This window comes from Gymnogyps californianus, chromosome 11, assembly GCF_018139145.2.
Source record: "Gymnogyps californianus isolate 813 chromosome 11, ASM1813914v2, whole genome shotgun sequence".
Taxonomy (NCBI): Eukaryota; Metazoa; Chordata; class Aves; order Accipitriformes; family Cathartidae; genus Gymnogyps; species Gymnogyps californianus.
In genome coordinates, this window is record NC_059481.1 from 22,670,628 (window position 1) to 22,694,972 (window position 24,345).

Genomic DNA, 24,345 nt, shown 5'->3' on the forward strand with positions numbered 1-24,345 from the left:
AGGAAAGAACACAAATTTTGGAGTTCATCATTTCTGTCCTTAAAACATATTATTTTAAATCAATTAAATATTCCATTTTCTGTTCGTAAGACATGCTGAGTATTGACTCTTTAGGGCATTTCAGCTTGTTACCACCGCTTACTTGTTCCAGTTGAAGCCAGGGGCAAAGTTCCTCTTATCATCACTGACATCATATGAAGGGGGATGCTTAAACGTGGCTTAGTAACTGAAGAGCACGTGTTCCCACTGAATTTTAAAAGCCATTTCAGAAGTTGGATTAATACAGGTAGTTAGCTTATGGTGAGCTCTGCGTGGCTCTCACCGTGGTGCTTGTGGTACTTGAAATTGCTAATTCGAAGCTTTCTCAGATGTGCTTACGTGATCTCTTAATCACATCAGCGATAGCAGACCAGACATATCATTAGGGGTTTTTTGAAGCCTTTTAACACACAAAAATGACAGAGTCTTTAAGCAGCCATGCCAACTCATGTAAAATGTTTAACTTGGTATCCCATAAATAGTTACTAGAAACGAGTTAATATTTCCTGGGAAAATATCTTTTAAAAATGGGATTTGCCCACTCATTTACTACTTAGAATGCTCAGGCAATGGGGGAGATCTTTTTGGAATAGAAAATGAATACAGCCCAGAATTTATTCTGATTAAAGTATTTATTTTCAAGTATACATGTGCATTGCAAAAACATCTGTAGTGATTTTTTTTTTTAACAGGTGGTTTAGCTGGAAAATCAGTACAACTATTTGTACAGAAGGTTGAACTGTAGTTTTACATTTGAATTGCTCATTCAGCAATATAATAAGCTGTTATAAAAGCCGTATCAGAAAGATCCCAAATTCCAGCATTTGCAATGTACAGTGCTTGTATCAGGCTTCTGCTTGAATATCTGAGGATATCGTCATATCTGGAGAGTTGTCCTCGTGAACAGAAAGATTGAGGCAAGCAATTAGTTGTGTATTTCAAGGAAAATTATTTTTATTGGATAGCAATTTAAGACTATTTTTTTCCAAAGATTTGCTTTACTTAAAAGGTAGATAAATTAAGCACTATGAAGCAATCCTACTGACAGAACTGTCACTCAATTAGTATCAATTATGCTGATTCCAGAATAAATAAACTTATAAACTTTTGTAGCCGTACTTAAGATGACAGTTTTCTGTTGGATTGTTTCCATTCACCTCCAACTTTGGCTTTGGTTATGTGCTGTTCTGGAGACCCTTTTCCTATCAGTATCTGTGACCTGACCCTCTTGAGCTATATTATATCATTCCATTTTGACACCTTTTATCAAACTTTAATGAAATGACCCAGGCAAACAAATTGTCATTAAACTTTCCATCACTTTGTCCCTTGGTATCGTCTTTTATAAATTGGACAGCAAATGTTGTATTGATCTTCTCGTTCTTGCAGCTGAACTTGAAATGACCCAGACTGCTTGTTGTTTATGGCCTAGAGTTGCTTTTCCTTGACATTTCCATCCACAGCATGACATCTCTTTTGTTTTTCTTTCTTTCTTGTGGAGATGAATGAACAAGACATACGGTATCGAGACATCCTCGGTCATGGCAATGGAGGCACAGTCTACAAGTGAGTGTTGAATTTCACTTAAAATTTTTGAAAATAAAATTTAACAGCACTTTTTTTTTTTTTTTTACCCTTCATATTTGTATTGAGATGTAGGTGGGCCATTGCTGCTATGCGGAAAAGACTATAAAAGAAATTCTTAATATAAACTTTTTAAGAATTCTCTTTACATATTTACAAGGTATCTGCTCTTGGGTGCCGTGAGGGCTGGTGCATTTTTATTATCTTTTTAATATTTAGCTTTGAATCCCTCCTGGGTAACAAGTTAATGGTTCACAAGTGGAACTTGAAATGTCCTGAAGCATAATGAATTGCCTTCAGTATTTGCAATGCCATTATTCTTGCTGGCTTACCACGCCCTGTGCTGGCCCAGTACTGAGAATGACACCAGTGGGATGTGGTGACACCGTTGCTCTGCCTTTCTCTAGCAATTCAAAATTAGTAAATACCCCTTTCACTGTTGCAGTGACTTCCCTCCCTTGCAAGCAGCTTCACACACAGGCTGATGAATATATTAAATGATAAACTCCCCCAAATTTTGGTAGTGAAGCTTATACCCTGCAGCCAGTATTAATTTTAATATTGTAAAGATTATAATAGCAGAGATATAGTTTTCTCGACAGGAAAGTCTTTCTCATGCATAGTGCAAAGTTTAAACTACATAATGTAATATCTGGTACTTAATAGTCTGCAGTGGTGTATGAAAAATATTCCACTAGGAATTAAGAAATCCATACTTTGTAAGAAAGCCCTGAGGGAGTAATAAAGGTTTCCTCCAGAGAGCTATTTACCATATACAGTAACCCAGCATCCCATTATGATTTTGTTTATACCTTAGACATTTTAACTTTGATATTAATATTTTTTTAAAATGTTTTAAAAGCTCCAGTGCATTTAGTTTAGTTTCTAATTGGCTGCCAACATTGCAAAATGACTCTCCTTGCAGAAGGTTTAATGAAAATGGACTTCCAAAACCTTAAAGAAACAAATCCAGTCTTTGAATGGACTCTTCAGAAATCAGGTTAGCCTTGTAGATGGAATGTGGTTCAGAAATCTCGTTGACATTCTCTTGTAGAAAGATATTTGTAGACCAAGAAACTTGCAGAAACAGCGTTGTTTTGTTACTTTATAATAAGAAAGATTTGAGAGAAAGTGTTGAACTTTACAGCTCAGTCAGGGACTTCTTGGTGTTTTCTGATTAGAGAAGGTTGCTTCCCTTCCCCGTGTACTGATGGAGGCTCCGGGAGCGGATGTGGGTGGGAGAAGCATCGCAAAGGAGGGCCACATGCTCTGGTCCCTGTGGAAGACACTTGAGGCCCAGTTAGGGACAAGGAGTATCCCACAAAATGAGGGAACCCACGTGTGTCATTGTTACCCAGTTCTGGGTCGTTTTCTTTAGAGAAGTAGCTGAAATAAGGAGCTAGTAATGCGAAATCATGAGCAGCATAAGAATGGCCATACCAGGTCGTGCCAGTCATAGTCTCTCCCCCCAAAAGTCTCTCCCCTTCGTCCTGTGTCTAATAGTGGCCAAAGCCTAAGGAATGTAAACCAGGGCAAGTGAACGTGTGCTTTACTAATGTTTTTGCACTGAGGATCTGCTGAACTTAACGTCTGTTCGTCAACTTGCGGCTGCCCTACTCACAAGGAACAGCTCTATTCCACATTTGCTGTGTGTGCTTAGTGCGTACAATGATACAGTGCTTTTAGATGCAGAAGGTGGTATGAAAATATCTCATTCTCTTACAGTGTTGCCATATGCATAGTATGTATTTCATATTTCGTAAAATTCGTACGGGAAATTTGGATAAAATGCTGTGTAAAGCCAAACTTGCACTTTTGGACTTCTTTTTGTGTTTCTGAAGGGTAGTATAGTTATATGCCTGCTTTTTGTTTAATATTTTTACAAAAATCTTTTTCTCTTGTGATGAATACTACTTTAGTAAGAGTCTGTAGGAGTGATGAAGGAACAGAGATGTGAACAATCAAGGCGCAGAGGATAATAGCACAGGAGGGAACGCGTAATACGTCTGGCACTTCTACGTTGACTTGCTGCATTGTGTGGGCTGATGCTGTGATCTGCTTCGTTAAGTGATTGAGTGTTGCATTTGCCTGCAATTTGGGAAAGTAAAAAATTTTACCTGTAAAAACATGAGCCCTCTTCTGTATCAGGGAACTATTTCTGCCTTTCTTTTTCCTTTTTATTGTGTTCATATTTTAAATTAGCAGTTGCAATGACTTCACAGTATTTCCTCCAGTGCAAGTGTCATTCCGCACCGCTCCAGAGAACGTGCACTGTTTTTATGTGTGGGTGTTCTACGCATTCCTGAAGTTTAACTTTGTTTGCAATGCAAATAGTAGCAGGATATAAATATGAAATACGGTTTTCTGCCAAAACTGGCTTCTAAGCTATGCATTCCTCTCAGATCTTCCTGAATTTGTTTCTTGGTGCGCTGGATTGAAGAGTTCTACCAATTCACTCTTTCATCCCTGAAGAGCTGCTGGTTGCTGTTGTTGCAGGGAGTTGGCAGTTCCCGTGCCATGGTGATGTGCTTTGTCTAAAGCACAGACAGAACTTCCTACCTTGGAACAGTCACCCCTTCGTAAAAGGGAGCCTGTTCTCCCTCGCCAAAGGAGCATCTGGGCTACACAGGCCAATAAGAAATTGCAAAATGGAATACTTACAGGTAGCTAGATTGCACTAGTCATAGATAGCAGCCCACATATATTTTATTCCAGTAAATCAATGAACATTTGTCAAATAAAATTAATTGCAAACGTTTGGCTGTTTTCCTCTTCCAGCATTCCGTGCTCTCGGTTTGTTTCAGAAGAGGCTGTGTGTAGTATTGATCTGAATCTAAAGAACGAGCGTGTCTGTGGTATCTTTTTTTCTTTCTTTCTAGCTCTTTATACTAAGTCATATCCATTATGGCAATGATATATTATCAGCATTCAGCAAACAAGATAGCGTGTCGCAGGTCGCTGAGCAAAAATTTTCAGCCTCTCTTTCCACGTGAATTAACTACTATTGAAATAGTTTATTGAGATTGAAGTATTGATCACTTTTCATGCTAACCTTGGCTTAAGGCGGAGAGAGGAGGTGTTTTTGTTCTCTTTGGAAGACGCTATGTTTAGTTAGAAAATGTATTTCATTTATTTGGGTTCTTTACAGCTGCAACTGTTTTATTGCTTGGAGAAGAGGTATCTTAGCTTTATTTTTATGACAGTATAATTATACTTTAGAAATACACTTGATTACTGTGTGTAGCAAAATTGTTCCAGTATATTGGCTTGGCCAATATTGCTATACAAACAACTTTTCAGTCAATTGAGTCTGGTAAAAAATCAATACTTTATAGCAATATTTCTAGTGAGAACTTGCTGAATCTCAATGTTTTTCCTGTTCTAAAAAGAAGGGATTTTATAGTTGTTTGACTTCCTATTTTCCCCCTACCTTTTGATGCACTATTTTCTTAATTAAGGAATGATAACAATTATAGAGTTAGATATGGCAAAACCAGTTAATTTTTCTTGCTTTCTGATTGCTTGTATTTTCAAAAATATGTGAGAACATACAAATAATCCCAAACTGTGTATTCAAAAAGTATCTTTGAATATACAAACAATCAGAAAGCAAGAATTCTTCCACTGGTGCGTAGTGGGCAGCGTGTACCCTGTCTTGAATAAAGATTGCCAAGAAAGCGATGAAATCTGCCGTAACAAGGACTGAGAGCACGCCAGTATCTTTCTCTTCTGTTTGCCGGTTGTTGTAGGTAGTTTACAACATTAACTGGGATTTCCACTTTCCGTGGAGTATCCTAAGTCCAATTTTATCCATTTTTGGAAACTCTCAGCTGCCATTATTTCCTGGAGGTTTGACCTGACAAGAGGGCCCTAAGACCATTACGCTGGTAGATGCACGACCTTCCAGCTCTGCGACAGACTTTCTGATTTTTTATCAGCTGTTTTATAGAAGCTGGTAGGATGGAGAATGCACAGTTTGGGCTGCTTCACAGCAGAAGAAAACATCTGTATACCAGTACATCTATGGTATTTACTTAAATTGCTTTTTTGGAAAAAATTATTCACTGGTAGGTCCAAAAGGCATTTAAAGTATGTGCTTCTGTGCTGCATCTTTTAGCTCCAGCATTGGTTGCAGAGCTCTGAGAGACCATTTTGATAAGATTGCTCCTTTTTACTTCCGTGAAAGAAGGTTAACGTTTTGGTTTGTAAATGGATGTATACACTCTGCCAGCCAGTCTCAGGAGTAGCGACATTAAATTATTTAGACCTAGAATCCTTAGTTGTGTATATTTTGAACCTAAGTATTATGAAGTAGAGGTATTTATCTCTGGCAAATAATTACTCTGTGAAGTCTCTCTCACAATGCATATGTAAAGTATCCCTATTTCCTTCCTTTATATACAAGCAAAAAGAATATTTTTCTCTTATTTCATGTTTTCTAGTTTTTGCTTTGCAGTTGTAGCTAATGAGAAGCGAGATGTTCAAGGAGCTCTGTTTAGAGGATGGTATAGCCTTCTGGGTGCCTGAGATTTTGTTAAAATGTGTGTTGTGTATGGTTTGTAAATCTTTGGATTCTCTTAGAGGAGTCTTCAGCAGCAGCAAGCTATAACGCCTTGTATACTGAAATAAACATAAAGTCCCAATGATGCCGTAATTAATTTGTGAAGTTACCTAGTATCTGGGAGAGAGGGAAGAAAAGGAGGAATCGGTTATCATCTTAGCAAAATGCTGTTAAACCAGACGGCTTCACTTTAAGTTGAGTAATTGGGAGAGAAGTGGCTGTTGATGATGTACCGCCCAGAAGAATTGTATAGCTAGGGAAAAGACGGATAAATGCGGAAGCTTAATTTGTTTGAGCAATTTACTTGAGCAATTTTGCTGTTCGGTTGAGTTGTACATTCCAGCATATGCCCGTTTCTTTATTCTCTATCCCAACCAACCTTGGGGTGCCCCATTAGCACATTAAACATAGCGCGTGGCAAGACATCTGGAAAGTTGCTATCTCTTGCAAGACAGCCTGCAAACTGTGCCTTGCGAGTGTATTGCAGATCCTCTACAATTAGCAGGGAAAAGCGTTGTCAGTTCTGGAGTGAGGAAGCTGGAGGAGATTTAGCTGTGTTTGAGAGTAAGGGAGGTGGAGATGATTTAGCTCCATTTGCTAGAATGGTGATGGAATTAGCTGGAGTTTATCATTGCCTTGAGGAGCTTTGGCTCAGCAAGGTTTGCTCCTTCTGGCTTGTCCCGTGGCTTCTAATGCAGGACAGTGGTGCTGTCATGAAGGAGCTCCCTCAGGAGGGTCTCTATAGTCCCTGTTTGTTCTTTAAAAGCAGTAACTATCATGCACCTCAAATGTTGCGGGAAGCCAGTCTAAATCTAGGCAGAGCTGTTGCTCTCCTCTGTTCCTGCGTTTCTGTTTTTCTGTTTGAATAATGCAATACAATAATTTGCCCCTCTTTAAAATACTTTCATTCGAAGATCATTTTGGCCCTTTTGCAAAGGAGACCAGTGTCACCCACTGCACGTGGCAGAGGGAAAACGGAGACAGAGAGGGAAATTGTTTCCCCAAGGCAGCAAAGCAGCGCCAGAAGCAGGAAGGGAGCCCGTCTCTGCAGGTTCCCAGCCCCGAGCACTGCCGGCCGAGCCAGGCGGCTTCGTTGGTGGTGTGCTTTCCAGGGGAGGTTCTCGCCACGTTTTATACACGTTGCTTGTCCCAGCCTGGTGCTGGATGCAGCTCTGAAGAAAGGAAGCACAGGCAGGTTCAATGTTTTGTTTGGCATTAAAATAAATCTGTGGCTGTGTGGCGTCTGAAAACCGCATCTCCCTGCATTCCTGTGTTGCAATTGTGGAGGCATTTTCTTTTATTTCCTTTCCCAGACTACATTCATTTTCTGTTTCTCTTGTTTTGTTTTATTTTTAGGCACACTGAAAAGCCTTGGAACAATAATAGCTGGACTAAGTTAGACAAACCCCACCAAATTTCTGCATAATATCATTGCAGTTTAAACAAGACTGACCAGTGATTGCTGTTCACTTGTTTCTTTTGACCCCGGCTATCACTTGCCTGCCTCATAAAATCTGTTATGCACAAAAGTGCATAAAATGAAGATAAAGTACCTCCTTCAAGTCTGACAAAAACCATTCCTTTGCAGAATGGTAGCTGCAGTGAAAGTAAATAAATGAATGGACAGCAATCACAGCCTAGTTGATGAAACTGTTCAATTAAAGCACAGGCATTTACATGGTGTAATTTCCCTAAATTGCCAATGAGCCCCTTTAGACACAACCAGTGTTCAAATTGATTTCAGCATTGATTTTGGCTGAAGCTGATAAATTTCTGCTTGTTAGTTAAAGTAATTTTGCAGAAGACTTTGTACTGCAGTATTGAAGTGTTCATTTAGCTGATGGTTAAAAGAGGAGTTATTTACAGAGGGTTCTACTGTTGTTCTGAGATGGGACAATTCCCCGGTCATCTTTTTACTTTTAATTTTTAAGCTTCAGTATACAATCAATAGGTTATTGAAACTGATTAAAATGTATCCAGCCAGCTGCCTATGGCTGTTTAATTAGAAACTGGATGATTCTTAAATTAAAGTTGTTTTGTTTGCATTGTATGCCCATAGCTTGGAAGATTAAGCGAATAGTACTCCTGAAAATTTGAGTTTGTTCTTGTTACCAATGAGTGAGGCGGTGTGTGAGCATAGTGCAGCTTTCTTTGCAGCTTGCCCCAATGTGGGCAATATCATCTGTTTCTTGATTACAAATAACACTCCGTGTAGTAGAGAATCGGTGGAATTTGCCACAGCCAAGCTATGCCAAGCTGATAGGCGCTGACTGTTCCCTAACTGTGAATACTTTTTAAAATAATGCTTTTGCTCGTACAAGTGAATGTGAAATGATAAGGGGCAGAAGAAAGTGTACTTATGTAGGAATCCTTTTTTGCCATTGTGCTGCCAGTGTTGTGTTTCAGACTCTCTCCTTAATCTCTGTTTGATGTCTCTGTGAAGAACAGTGGGCGTAACACCACCGGCGAGGTTGACGTTGATTTTTCCATTTCTTTTCACCCCAGATTCTTTGAAAATGCTCACTCAAAATGCTAAAAATTAGCTGCTCAGATATCCACTCATCATCATAGGGATTAGCAAGCCATACCCAGCTCCGATGGATAACCACCTTCCCTGTACGTCACCACAGCTGTTTTAATGACGATGGCAAGGAGTGATACAAGAGGAGCAATGCCAAAATTATCTCTAGCGTGTTGCTCATCATGATGGAATCTCGGTGCAATCCAGTAGTGAATGGAGCAGCGTGACTAACCTCACGGTGTTCATGCGCTCAGCCTGCTCCTGGGGAAGAGCAAGCTTTCTACTTGAAACTGAACCATGATGAGAAGAAAACGCTCTTTCAGCTATTACAGTGAATACCTAGAAAACTTTTGCTTCTTGGCACAGTTCTGTTTTCTACTACTGGGCATTACTGAATTACTGAACAGCTCCGGTTTTCCTTAGTAGTTGTTATACTGTGAGTGTCGTGAACACATCTCTTGTGAGCAAATGGCTTGATAATGCAGAAAGGTCTGCTTGTGGAGACACGTTAGCATCTAAATTGCCGTCACCATAGGATGTAACGTACTTTCTGGCTCGCTCTGTCGCTTCAAATTTCTTCCTAAAATTGTGATGGGTTTACTTTGTACTGGCAGGCTTTATGCTGTGTCAGATAATGCCCGTCCATGTCAGTCTAAGCTTATGACTGCTCTGCTGTCTTTTGTCCTTTCAGCTAGTTTAAAGCCAGCAGCTGAAATACATTACTGTGTCTGCATCTGATCTGGGTTGGTCCTGTGGTAGTGAGTGACCTAGTATTGGTGATGGTGGCACCACAACCTCCTCAAGCAGCGTCAAGGCTAAGCCATCTCTGTCTTGAGTCCTCTCTGTCTGTACAGGTCTCTCTAAGGAACGGGGACTGAATTGCAATGGGATGGGTACAAGGAGAAAGACTTGTAATCCAGTTTTCAAAGGTTGACCCTGAATGTTTGGCTGCAGTGGAGAAGGAAGACTCATATAAGTGGTAACAGATGGAAATAGTAGTAGGTTACAGCATAAAAGAGGTGAGGGATTAATTCTTCTGTGCTTAGGCTTGGATGCCAAAACCGCCTCTTTCCCACGGAGATGGGTTAAGTGAGACATTTTGCTATTTGGCATTTTCTTTGTGCAGCTTCTAGTGCCAATTTTACTCTTTTGAAAAGTTTAAAATTTAGATACGAGTATTTTTTGTTTGTTTTCTAGTTTAACAACAAATCATTTTGCAATCAGTGCTCAAGCATCTGTAATGAGATTTTAGATAGAGGGGAGGTTGGCGTAGATTGCAGTTTGAACTAGCACAGTCCCCATAAAAGCTCCTTTTTACAACTGCTGTGCACTTTGGATTTCCTGTTTTAACAGCCAGAGAGTCAGGCTAATGTGTTTTGCTATTGCAGAAGGCAACAACTGTCAAAGTGTTTATTTCCTAGAAACAATTTGAATCTGTTTCTTTAGATGGCCATCGGAGTACGTGACAATTCTATCATTAGGCTGCCAGAGTCTGACCAGGAGCATGACAAACAGTGGCAGTACTAGGAAAAAAGGGAGGAAAAAAAGAAAAAAATTAACAGTAAAGCAAATCTGTGGGTGATTTGCTGCATATAGTTTGCAGCTGGTGACTGGCATGTCATTCTGCAATGCATAACACTTAGAGAATTGTATTCATCTTGCGCGACACTGACGCAGTCATTTTGCTCTAGGTTATTTCTCATAGGGCAGGAAAATGTTCAGTTGACTTCATTCAGTGCCCTTACATCTGAAGGTGCTGCTTGCTACAACCATAGCTTTTTGTGTTAACTTTTTAACTCAAATAAGAAACCTAGGGCTTGTATGTGTATGTTCATTTCGGTTAGGAAATACTCTGCCTCAGTCCCAGAGACCTTTCGTGCGTGTCATTCTGTGTGTGGAGTGAGGAGGGTGTCTGGAGGACTTCCTCTGCAGTTCATCAGTGCAGTGCTACGGGTGAGCTGATACAGATATGGGGAAACAAGACAGTATTTGCGATTCTTGTCGAGTGAAATGATGTCTTGATGTTTTTAACAAATGTGTATAATTAATACATACCGAGGTGTGAAGCAGAAGGAAACGTATCTGGGAGAAAGGACCTGAAATATTTACTTTTATTTTTACTTTGTGGCCTCAGGTTGCCGCTTGGGAGGGTCAGATTGGACATTAGGAGAAACCTTTTCGCAAGTAAGACGGTGCAGCACTGTAACAGGGCGTGAGAGCGGCAGAGGATCTCCATCCTTGGGGCTTTCAGCACAGAGCTGGACAAAGCTATGGCCGAGCTCATCCCCTGCTACAGTCCTACTGCAAGAGGGAGGTTGGATTAGATGGTGTGCAGAGGTCCCTTTCAACCACCCTTTCATCTGCTAAAAGCATCGTTTAGCAGAATGACACACCAACACTTTTTGTGAGCCAGTAGAGCTACAGCAGGTCTGAGTTTGTGGCAGAAGCCATAAGTTCCTCTGGTACCTCAGCTAGAGGGGAGCATTGCATCCCTGCGTCCTGCAGTCACATCGCTAATGTAACGGTACTGTCAGTATATCATTTTGTCATACTTGCTGATGTTAGTTATATTTCTAGGAAGGGAAGGGACTGACTCATTGGCATAGCAGACAGGTCATGGCTTTCCCTTGAATCATTTGGTCTTGCCAAGGAATATCTTATTGATTAGAAATTGTTTCCGTGGCTATTGGGGGGGGAAATAGAAAAATATATCCTGGTGGCCAGAGTGAACAGGTGGGAAGCAGGATCTTCTGTGTGGTAGGCTGCTGCAGGCTTCTTCGGTGCTTTTTTGCATCAGCATTAGCAGCATGATATAATAATTTTAATGAATTTTTGCTTCTAGGGAGAGACTGCATTTATTTTGAGTTTTCAGATAATAGTCAACTCAGTTTGCAGTAGAAGGTTATTATATATGTTAGGAAAAGCTGTTTGAGAAAGCTCAAGGATCTTTGCATACTCAGTCTATGTTTCTGATGTGACCATCGTTAAGTCACTCGTATGTGAGCAAATGCTTGACAATTAAAAATTAGAAAACAAACTGAAAATTGCTGTTTCTCTTGAGTGCCTGCATGTTGAAACCTGAAGTTAGTTCTTTGCTTGCCCTGGAAGAAATTCTACCACAATCACAGCAAGTAATGCAGCTCTCCACTGTGCTTTTAGGTAAAATTTCTCACAGGGAGAATATAAAATTGTTAGTCTTAGCAAGTTGAAAGAGAGAAATTTTTTGTTTGACATCTAAGCTATTTATTAAGAAGCTTGTGCATGTTCTGTTTGGTTGGGGTTTTTTGTTTTACTTTTGAACTGAGTAGAAACTCACCATATTCAGTGTATGAAATTTTTAGCATTAAATATTAGGATGGGCTATGGTTTATTCCATAAAGAGCTTTGAGCCGAAGCAACTTACACGTCTCCTCTGGTTTTCTTCGCAGTAGACCTCAGGAAGAACAAAGCAGGCAATGTGAAATTCAGTTACCTTTTTCTTCCTTTTCTTTTTAAAACAGAAACCAGCTGCTTCTGATGCTTTCATTTTTAAATTTGCTTTCCTGTAGAAGCACATCTTATATATGGGGGGAGAGATGCCGAGGAGTTGGCAGTTCCCCCAAAGCCCTATTCTAGTTTTCCATGATATTGATTTTTATTTTCTGGAACACAAGGGATGCACACGCCATACTCCGCAGTCCATCAGAAGTTGTTCTGGCTTAGCTGGAGGGTTTTGTTCAAGCAGGGTGCACGCTTGCTCACACCGTCTTTCTTATTCCCCGGAATAACCCAGCCTTTGCCACGGAGCTGGGCAAGCTGCCTTCGCACCGCTCCCTGAGGGGTACTCTCGATTTTTCAGAGCAGAGGAGACAAAGTTATGCTAAAGGACTTGGCTCGCATGGGTCCCTTCAGGGCTTTAAATGTCTAGGGATATGGTTAATAGTCAAGGTTAATAAAATATTTTACACAACTGTGCCAGTCTTGCTTAGAAGCTGTTCGTTGTAGTGGATGTAGCGGGCTCAGAATAATGAACTCTAGTGGGAACGTGAAGGAAGAGATTTAAATTTCTTTTCCCCAGTGGGAAAGGTTTCAAAATACGCGGTGTTGGAAGCCTGCCTGTCCTTTTCTTACACAACATGCGGCAGCTTTAAGCCAACCTCTCTGCATCGCGTGCCGTGCGTGTTCACTAGGAGAACGTTCCAAAAGGAGATGTCGGCCGCTTCCTCCGTCTCACGTTAGCAGAGTGTGCCAGGGCAGGAGGGAAGGAAGGCCCCCCCAAAACTCACCTTCTCTCTATCTAGCTTCCAGCTTTCTTGCTGTGTTTTTCCCCTCTTTCTCGGAGCTCGTGCAGTGCTTTCTACCACACTGCCTTTGTTGCTGGAATATTTTTTTTTCTGAATATTATTTTTTCTGAAAGTTGCTGCTTTCTTTCCTCCGTCCTCCCTGAAAATGTCTTCCTTCTTTTGTGAAACCTACAAAAATTTTTGGGGGCGAGTTACTAGTCTGAGTTATTAAAACTTGGTTTTAATTAAACAACCAGCCCTTAACTTGGTCCCTGCACCAGGTAGTGCTAATATGCGTAAGGGGTGCGCCTGCATTTACTCCTTTCTACTGCATTGTTCATCACCTTTATCCTCATCTAGCAATGTTAAATTGGTTACTCAGTTGAGTGCAGGTTTTGTCCCTTATCTGTATTGGACATAGAAACAAAAATATACTTCTGAGCATCAGGAAAGAACAGTTTGCTTCCGTGAAGAATCTTCATTTTCTGGGGAAAATGAGTGTGAGTTATTTTCTTGTTTCCCATATATATGCTGAGACTAAGGTGCAATTTTCAACTGCTAGCCTTTACTGTTCGCTTTGAAGATGTCACTGCAGATCGGTTCAAGATATCTACAAATTTTTGCACTATCCGGTCTTTTTATAGACGCACAGCACCTATTTGCAGTCAGACTTCCATGAATTTGAAAAGAACTCATCGTCTCGTAAGATTGGTATCCCAAAATGGATTCCTGAGCTTTGCTTTTTTTTAATAACTTTAATCATTATCCTCAACCTAAAAAAATGCTGTGGCTACAATAGCTAACAACTGCCTCTTTTTAAATAAAATAAAATAAAAAAAAAATAGTTAAGTGCAGGGTATTGGAGTTATGGTTTCTTTATGTGCAGAAATTGGGCACCAAATGAATTGTCTGATTGCTTTTGTGTTTATTTTTCTACTGTTTTGATAAATACTATGTCATTATTTTAAAATGTATATTTAGAAGTATTTTTAGTATTGGAGAAAGTTGTTATTATGGTGGTTATTAATCTCATAGCATTTCCATCAATTTACGCTTGAAATAATAAAACATCAAGTTTATGGTAGATGCAGTTCTCCAACTAACCTGAGTGGGATCTGGATCAGGCCCTGCATAAGAATATATTCTTAATGTATCCCAATGTCTATTAGGAGCTTCCTCTCTAGCGAGTAAAAAGAGCACTCCGTGCTGTGGTATTTGTCTTGTAAATTCCCAGTGTAACTAGGAGACGGAGAGGGAAGGGGAAACGCGCATCGGATCCCGCTTCCTGCAGTTGGCAAATTGCAGCAAAATTTAAATAATAACTTTTCTATTTTTTAATAGTTGACACTGGCATCAAGGGTCAACATTACTTTTTGAACTTCTGATTGCAGAAGTTGGCTCTCTCTGATGTAATACTCTCTCTTTGATTCCTCCTTAACAATAAATGATTTATAGCTACCTATTCTCAATCATCTGTTATAGCTTTTGCAGTGGGTCAAAAGCAAACCAAAACCAAGCCCCAATAAAAAAGAGCAGAGGAATGCACTTGTTTTCCCAGAGCTGGTTTCTGCAAGGAATGAAATCTTGCAAACATCAAAACAGTGTTTTCCTTGAATATTTTGCATTTCAATGCATTTAATTTCTGCTCTTTACATTTATCTTTAAGTAGTTCAGCAGCTATTTAGCAACTGTTTTCACTCCTCTTTCACATCCACTTGTCTTTACTGTTAGGCACTGCTCAAATGCATTCCTAGCAAGAGGAGTTGTTATTGTAACTGTTTATTAGGCGACATCATTTGCCTACCATCCTGGAAGGTTTTTAAGTGCGTGTTCACTGAAATGTACAGCGTTGCTGAGGAACCTTTTGCATTTTGCTACTTTGCTTCGTCTAATGATCTGATTCTACAATGATGAGTTTGTTTACTTACTTTTGGAGGTGACACTGAAATCTGTGAGAGTTGACCCTTGAGATGAGACTTCACATTACTTATAGAGTATGAATATTAATTTAATCTCCTCGTAGACATCCATAGACTTACTGATGGGTACAGTATGCACAGAAAGTATGTTTTTCTTCATGCTGTGCACATTATTCTGTGGGATTTTTTTTTTTAGTGCATCCTTCTGAAGCTACATAAAGGTACTAAATCTTCAGGCTTTAGCTGTGCCGACTGTAACCAAAATGATCAATTCCAACTTACAGTTCTACATAATATCTAACAAAAACGTTTTCCCTACACACTCATTGGAACGGGTAATTACTGTAGCAACTACAGACTAATTTGAAGTGTTAGCTGTTAATTAAAACACTACAGAGGTGTACGGTTGTCTTTTGGTGTAACCAAAGCTCCTATTCAAACTTCATTAATCACTTTACAGTTATTGTATTGAGGAAGGTCAGGACAATCGAGATGCCGGATCAGCCTGGAGTAAACAAATTCCTTTCCTCCCAGGTAGCATGCCATTTGCAAAGCCACTGGACACGCTGTACCCATGGGCATGGTATCTCCTTTGTGATCCAATTCTCAGCGATAATTAAATGTTAAATTGGTACTGTCAGTGCTCTGTAAACCAAACCAGGTATCTGCCCTCTGCTGGAAATTTAACCCAAACTTCCACGGATGAATTAGCGTGCATCATAATTAAATAATCAAGTCTTCCCTTTTAATTCACTTGGAAACAGGAGATCTCTCTTATGGAAAAAAGATCAGCTTTCTTGACAAGCTAATTAAGTTGCCAAACTGTCCGGCACAGTACATATTAAGCTAACAGACGTTAAGCATGCTATCTCAACCTGTTCATTTTCTTATCATTTCTGCTGATCTTAAGTCCATAATGTTTTGCCACTGTTGATTCATCCATAGTTACAGCAGAGTTCATTTACTCCGTTGGATTCACTGGTTATGCATTCAGCTACCAGTCTGTCAGAGTTGCGTCTGATGATTTTGCTTTTTGCCTGTTGTACTGATATTAAATAGCACTGATTCTTTTTTTTTTAATATGCCTTTTTAAACCATGTTTGTTCCAAAAAGCTAATGCCACTTGGTACATAAATGTTTATCTGTGAGTTATTAAATTAAGGTGAAGTTTTTAGAAACTTCCAAGCTATTAACAGAAACTATATAAGCACTCAGGGTTATAAATAAGATTAAACAACAGTCTCACCCTGTACTATGTATGATTTTGCATGCAAAAAAAAAAAACTATTAAAGCTTTTCTTCTTCAGTAATAATTGCTAGAGGTATACAGTGGTAAAATATTATAATTCTTTAAAGTTAGTGCCACATATATGACATTACTGTGCATAGTGTCATAAATCAGTATGAGACAATAAAACTAGTGAAGAGGAAAACCTTTAATGGTTTTGTTTTTATGCAAAATTACATTGGATTTTTAGTAGACATTTTTTTCACCTACCTTTTTATTTTCTTACGAGTTCATGGTTAGGAATACACAAGTCATTGTTAAATAGCCTATTATAAATATTTGCCTTCAGAAATTAAGACAAACTGCTCTTGAAATACTGTGGAAAATTATTTTGGGTACATGTGAGCATTAACAATAATGCTTTCTAACCTTATATGCCCCCACACACGCTAATCTTAAATACAAATGCGGAAAGTTCATTTCGCTAATGTTTTCTGTGGGTCGTTGGGTTGTGATAAAGAATCAGTCATTACCTGTTCTACTTCACTTTAATTGATACAGGTATATATCTCACTGTCTTACCACCGAAAATACCCGTAGGACTGGCAAACTTGCATGATAAACCTTGTTTTACGTGAAGATTCTGAATAATGGATATATCATAATTTTATTTCATTGAAAGAGAATGTGAAAGTGGATAAGTTCATACTTACAAGTTTGCTATTACACTGTATGAAAGTCTTCAATGCGTAGATTTTATATAAAACATGCAGATGTAAAAACCTGCTAAATGGTTTCATTGTAAGTATATTCTTTTGATCAATTGTTTTCATCAGTCTTTCTTTAGAAATGCTATATAAAATTGGTTTAACGTAAAATATATTAGCTCCAAGTCATTTTTCTGTGAAATTAGTGTATACATGTTGCACGTATGTATAGAAGTAATTTTATATCATCTCAAGTTATTTAATTTTTTCCCTCATGCAGGGCATATCATGTCCCTAGTGGAAAAATACTAGCAGTAAAGGTAAGATATTACAGTAATTTTCTTTCTCTCTCTCTTTCTCTCCATTCTTTCTTGACCTTGGTTTCCTTCCCCTCCCTCCGATTGTTAGATCTCATAATTTGTTTTATTGCATTGAAGTCCACATTGTTTATGCAGGAAAACTCCAGCCCATAAGCTTAGTAATTCCAAATGAGCGCAGAGTTCCCAGAATCCAGGTTTTATCCACCGGGAATTGCTTGGCACTGTGTGTAGGTACCACCATGTTTTTCCCCTGGAGTGACATGGATGTGTCCGAGGGCAGTTGTGGTTTGTGCCTCTCCGGTGGCTGGCAGGGATGCTGCTTCACCGTCCCGAACCCCGGCGTTACGGGAGCGGGGAAGGAACGGAGCTCAGCCCGTACCTTTCTCTGCTAATGCCAAACTGTCCCCAAAGGCGTATTCTTCAGTGGTCTCTGCAACCTCGTTTTTAAATAAAGAGAATTTCCCTGTTTTCTTTGGGATAATATTCTCTTTTCCTAGGAGATTTTGTGGTTTTGACAGGTTTATTTACGTTAAAGTCCCCCTCCCTGATTGTTTTTTAGCCAACTGATTTGGCTTTTTTCTTTTTTTTCCTTCTTGTTAGCATTCCTGGCAGTGAAGCTGTATACTGCAGCGTTATGTGGTCAGATAAATACCGGTCTCGTCTGAAAGTTCGGTTAAAGCTGTGGTAAACAGTATGCCAACTCTTGTATGTAATTTGTTAAATTAAATTAAATTTGTAAATTAAATTATTAATACAGTTAATCTATACAAAAATACTGAAATACGCCCTTTTTTAATATATCAAACATTTTTTTTAATTTGGCGATTTTGTTAAAGCTCAAAGCAGTAGAGGCTTGTGGAAAACAAATTAATTGTTGCATTCATACAATTCCAATAAATAGTTTGGGATCTAAAAAAAGGCATATTTTTAAAGTATAATTTATGGAATAATTACTTAGAAAACTGTAAAATGGGCTTTTTGTCTCATTTCTCTTTTTTCACTGTCTTTAGTCATTAAATACTGGTGTAACTGAGTTAAACAGAAAGAATGCAGAGGTGCGAGAGGAGGGCAAGAGAAGGAGTGATAGGAGCTGGTTGCTGCAAGCAGAATTGGTATTAAATGGAATTTAAAGATGTAAGATTATGCTAAGACTTCAAATGAAGCATTTATATTTACCAGGCAATATTTATATATATGGGTAACTTTCAGATTTGGGCTCAGATTGTCTTGTGGTTCCAATCAGGTACAATTTACTAAAAGGAGATTCTGCCCATGTTTCGGCTTTCCTGAGGATCACATAAATAAATCCCTTCACCCCGCTAGGAGAAAAGCAAATGCTTACTACTGGATTTGAAATGATTCTTTACATGTGGCAAATATGGAAATGGAAATAAGATCCAAACAACTTCTAATTATATGGAATACAAATATCACTTTGAAAAAGACCTTTCAAGTGGTTTCCGTCATTCCTAAACCTGTCATGAGCAGTTAGAGTAAGACAGGAATTCTCCGAGTTGTAACAGGCACAAAAGTACAGAAAATTTACTATTCAAAAACATTTTTTATTACAACTTTCAATGTGGAACTAAAAAGGCTTTTCCCCTAAATGCTGGCGTTGTGTAAGGATGCTGCTTTTCCCTGGTACCTACTACATTGCTTCCTCAAATAATCTTTTTCAAGCTCTACAGAGAGCATCTTCTGTGCCAGCCCTGCTCGGCGTGGGCATTGCTGCTCGCCAGCCTGCCCCGCGCCGCTGTGGGGCCGTGGGTGCCCTCAGAAGCTGCCTGGAGAGGAGGTGGAGCACGAGAAAATTTGCGCAGGCAGGAGGGGAAATGAGTTCACCCTTTGCAAGGTTAATTGAAATCACCTCCCTGTGGCAAAAAGCCTTTTCCCCCAGCAATTTCACCTCCTTGTTTCCCTTAGAGTCCAAAGGTTTGGGTAGTCCTCATGGATAATTAGCATCCTGACGGTTTGGGAAACTGGGTTCTCTTGGAGATGCTACTCGTGGTGGTCCTGTCACTCTCAATTGTATTTTTTTTTTAGTGTGATTTCAGCAGAGATATTACGTCAACATGTGTGTGTTATCATAGTTTAAAATAACATGCTCACAAGCTGGAGGTCAGGAAACCTGCTATGATAGTGATCATGCCGGCTTGCTTTGTTAAGACAATTACTTAACACATCTATGGCTCGGCATACCCAGCAATAAAAAGAGGATGGTAATGCCAGCGTCTTGACGTGATCGTCACACGGATCAAGTGTTTTGACAGAGGATTACCACGCTAATAGCAACATCACTGGACGGATCTGAGAAAGCAGAGTTCTGCATTTTTGGGGCTTTTTTTTGACGATAATATGCAGATTTGATAGGACAAGATAACATTCTGAAAACCTGTTGATTAAAATGCTTTCAACTGGTAGATAATCTTGCAAATATATTGAACAGGAAAACAAACCAATGGTAATACCTATGTTACAGACCAAAGCTATGTCATTTCGTATTTTATGTAAACTTTACAGCTGGATAACGTGCAGAGGGTTTAATAGATTTTTCGAAGGTAACTTTTTTCTAATTAGAGGGAAAAATCCGAATGAAAAATCTGAGCGTACACTGGCTGATTGCCATTCTTCAACTGCTTTTAGTTTCTCCTGCTCTTAAGCTAGCATTTAAATGGACCATTTGATTAATCATTTGTATACTGACTATAATACTCCCAAATTTCCTTTGAGTTGTACATACTGTAAAAGACAATTATGTCGCCACAGATTAAATAAGTGAATTAAAACAGAATAGCAGCTTAATTTGACCTGTGATTTTGCTCTCGTTCCCTTTAGTGGAACGTATGCCACTCCAGCAAATAGATGAAGTCATCCATGACAGCTTGTGATGAATTGCCGTATTTATACTGTATATTTTAATAGCCTCACACTAATTTAAATTGAGCACAGAGTAAATTATAATTCAGTCACTTGACTGCTTGTATTTAACTTGACAACTCATCCTTATTTGTCCTGGAGGTGTAGTGGAGAGCAGAGGAAATATGCTCAGGTATTCCTCTTTTAAAAATTAACCCTTTTCACTTGAAACGTTAGGTATGTTGAGTTCACGTACGTTATAAGCGTGCTAAGCGGTATCAAGATTGCTGTATTTCAGGCAGGAACTTGATAAGGAAGGTGTGCAGGAGCGCTTGGAGCCCCTTGCTGAATCCCAGAGGACCGCTGTGCCATTTAAATTAAAAAAAATGCCTCCCCTTGTCTAGTATCCTTCTCCAGCTCTACCTGCGAGGCACCATTTCAACTGGTTTTGAAATCAGGGCAGGCGCTGGAGCTCGGAGCTCGGCTGCCAGCCCCTCTTCCCCAGCCAGCCCAGGTTCCCCTTGGCCCCATCTCCAGACTGGTCCTGTTCATCCGCATCCCCGAGGCTCGGTCCCCCCTTGGCAGGCACGGGTGGCTGGGGACCGCTGATCAGCGGCAACCTGCCGAGCTCGTCTGTCCCTCGGACTTTTGTTGTAGCTTCTGATGCAAACTTGTTAAGGAACTCTGCTCCTGCATGTGTTGAACAGTGCGTGTTATTTTATGCCGGATGAATTGGGTTTCGCTTTTCTGCTCTCAATAATTCTGGTAAAATAACAGTGATTTTTGCTACAGAGTTCTTTCCAAAGGTGCCCTTTTGGAAAAGTTTGTTGGCTAATGTTACATCTCATTCGCTTACCCGTGTTACAGTTGTGGAAGTTGCAGCCAAATCCTTATTCACAGCTTCTTCCTTAGTAGCAATGGGTTTGAGGAGGTGTTTTGGGGTGGTTTTTTTGCTTACGCCCATGCTTGACACTGTCAGCTCACATATTCTTTTAAAGTTGTTTCACCCATACAAACTTCATTTTCTAAATAGACTTGGAAATTTTATACAAAAGGAGTATGACCATGGAGATTACAAAGGCAGATTAAGGCAGTGCTACACAGATTTTATTTTTTTTCCCCCTCTTTCTGTCCCACATTTCAGTGCTGTAAATAACATAAGGTTCCTCCAACCTTGACATCAGATGGGGGTCTCTCCTGTGTTGTAAGTCACACAAGCCACGCGTGTTTAGATGGAAGAAAATACTTCTGTACAATAGTTGTGCAGAGAAAGTGAGACAGTGGTCTTTCCTAATTTATTTTGTGGTGATATATGCTTGCCATACTGCTGCAGTACATTTCTGTATGTGCCCTACCCTATGGTATCCTGAACGCTTGTAAGTAGGGTGGCTCTGCTTTTCCAGGTTATCCTCACTATTAGAATGCAGGGTCTGTATGTAATTATAGTTAATGCAAATCAGCCAGAGACCTTTCTTCACGCCAGGTCTTGGTTGATTGGATGTCGGTGATGTATTTGATGCTGATCATGCTAACTAGTCATTGTTCAGGTCGGTGAAGCCTTCACAGTGAACGAGGCAGGGAAATTTCTCACTGTGAGTAGAATTTAGTGAGATAAAACTTAAATTTTATACTGTTGACGAGATTAACTTCTGTTCATATTCAATGGGTAAAACTGATGGGATTCCAGCAAATTATTTTAAGTTTTTCACGCTGGAAAAATGTAAGTGAATATCGTTGGCAAATGATTATTGATCTAGACAAGTGTGTTAAACGTTTCTTGGCAGCCCTGTATTACACTTACAATTTAGTTTAGTGACAGCTTTTATAAATAACCCTAAAGCAAGCTCTTGATAGAAACAGGTTATCGTTTTTTCTTTTAGACAGATTTTGATACTGTAAAATGCGTGTGTTTGGAAATGGTCTCTCTGTATTTTGTTTCATCAGCAGTATATGCAGCCTATAATATCTATTCTGCTAATTCTGCAAATTGACTAGATTTTGTTTCCCTTTAGCTTAAGGTATTAAACTGTGAAATATTGTGTGGTAGCAGACTGAGCCTGGCTAAATGCATTTGCAGTCCATTTTGGTTTATGTAGTAGTACTTAATAATTGAGGGTGCAAGTCTTCAAATAATCATGGCAAAGAATTGTTTGTTAAAGTTGACTTTCAATGCTGGTTCTGTCGGAACCAGCATCCTTATTGAGAGGGTCTGCCTTGAAAATCGTGAAAACTTCTAACTCCAGACAGTGCACCCCACCTTCACTGCAGCACGTGGTACTTTAGTCCTGGTTAGCAGCCTGGCTCAAAATGCTGAAAAACGAGGGCATGGATGAAGGAAGCAGCAGATAAGCGGGACAGTGAGCGGCTGGTTTGAGCTGCTGAGCACGCAAAGGCAGGTCGTTTGTAGTTGTTTTGAGGAATGCTTTGGTGATGCTTACCTAAGCATCTGTACCATCAGCTATCATCTGCTTTTTTTTCCTGTATATTTAACAGTTTTCCATGTTTCATACAGTATTAGGAATTTATATAAAAAAGGGGGTAAATATTGAAGAAACTGAAACTGTAAGAGTGGTGGTAAGAGACACTCATTTAGGGCACCGCTGAGACATTCAGAGATACTTTCAATACCACAGTACTTATTTAGCCCTGAGAGTTAACATCGGCACATTCAGCAAGGCCTGCCGGGGTCACAGCCTTCCGGGCTTTTTCACAAGAACGTCTTTGCAGCGAGAAGAATCGGTGCTGGGCAGATGGGGAGGAGGCTGTACCGGGCAGGAGCTGGGCGCTGATGGCACTTCGGGTGAATGAGCAGCAACTCCGAGTTTACTGACCTGCAGATCTGCCACGCCTGCTCTATACGTTACATGTGGGGCTTGTGTTCAAGTTCTAACTCGTCTCTTGGTCAAATGGTTAAACCACAAACCTTATGACATTTCATGGATAAAATTGGCTGTATAACTTAGTGTACTTGTCACTGACCTTTAAAAGTAAATAAGTCTGTCCTTTCGTTTCCGTTTCCTTCCTTTGCTCATCGCTCTATTAAAATATTCTTTCCACCTATTCCTCTCTTTCCTTTTCTCACATAAGGACAATTAATACATGGATCTTCACTTTTTTATTTTGAATCATTCACTTTTTGTGTCAACTCTGATCATACATCCGTCTTTTGTATTTTAGGTCATACCCTTAGACATAACACTGGAACTCCAGAAGCAGATAATGTCGGAGTTAGAAATTCTTTATAAGGTATATAGATTTTCTCATTTTCATTATTCTTGCTTATAATCTTCTTACAGCAAATTTTAAAACAGGCTTCTCTTTTTCCTTTCTTTTTCCAGTGCGACTCATCATATATCATAGGATTTTACGGTGCTTTTTTTGTAGAAAACAGAATTTCATTGTGTACAGAGTTCATGGATGGTGAGTTGTGTATCTAGTGTGCTTTTGATTGCTAAGTATGTAAATGGGAAAAATCATATAAAGATGTGCTTTTCCAGAGTGGAGCAAAATGCAGTAGTATGACTGGAAAATGTAAAGTATTGATAACTTTGCAGGTAGTTTTAAAAAAAAACCAGGTTAGTATTGGGATTGTGTTATATTCTCCATGGTATGCTGTATTTTCCCAAGTGTAACTTCGCTTACTTTTATTGAAAATGTAAATAGAACAGAAATAAATGCTAGCTTAATTTGTGGTTTGATATTTGAGTCTTCCATACAATCTGTCCTCGCTGACAAAACAGCTGTTCCTCACTTTTACTGTTTTGATAGCCAAAACAGATTTTCTTTTAAAGAAATCTATTAACCCAATGTCCTATGTGTTTTCAGTGGAAATCGTCTCTTAATTGCAAGACAAGGAATTATTTTCTAACACAGCTGTTTAGCAGCGCTGCGCTGAGTTTCTTTTTGAGTGTACTCTTGTTTCTCCCTCTATGAATCTGCAGACCTACAGTATCCCCTTCCCCACAGTCTGATGCTACTGTCATTATGGAGACGCATTAGTACTTTGCTTTGAAATCTTGTGCTGTGTGGCATTCCTGGAGAAAAGGCAGGAAAAGTGTACTGATTACAGCAATTTATAATCATTGCTGCCCTCTGTGTATCAATTCTGAGAGTGTGTCTCATGACAGATGCGGTCCCCTTGTGTCTCGTGCGCAAGAACCCTCTTCGCAGCGTTCAACTTCTAACATCACGTTGTTGTTACAAGCAGTAGTCTATTACTCTCTCTAGGATTTTCTTTATGAGCCAGCATTTTATGCCCTATCCGGGTTTTTCACAAAGGTTCAGTTAGGCTGGATATGAAGAAGTAAGAATCTTGCAAACAAAAAAGTTTACTGTGGAGGGAAGGCTT

The 24,345-nt window shown here is 39.5% G+C and overlaps 1 protein-coding gene across 2 annotated transcripts in view; it reads left to right on the plus strand.

The window, feature by feature from the left end:
- Positions 1-24,345, plus strand: part of MAP2K5 (mitogen-activated protein kinase kinase 5) — a 141,044-nt gene that overhangs the window by 29,168 nt on the left and 87,531 nt on the right. For both annotated transcript variants that reach the window (XM_050903007.1, XM_050903008.1), the window contains exons 8-11: positions 1,541-1,605; positions 17,102-17,141; positions 23,175-23,243; positions 23,336-23,417. In XM_050903007.1, coding sequence (XP_050758964.1) covers positions 1,541-1,605; positions 17,102-17,141; positions 23,175-23,243; positions 23,336-23,417 — 256 coding nt within the window. The remainder of the gene's footprint in view (positions 1-1,540; positions 1,606-17,101; positions 17,142-23,174; positions 23,244-23,335; positions 23,418-24,345) is intronic.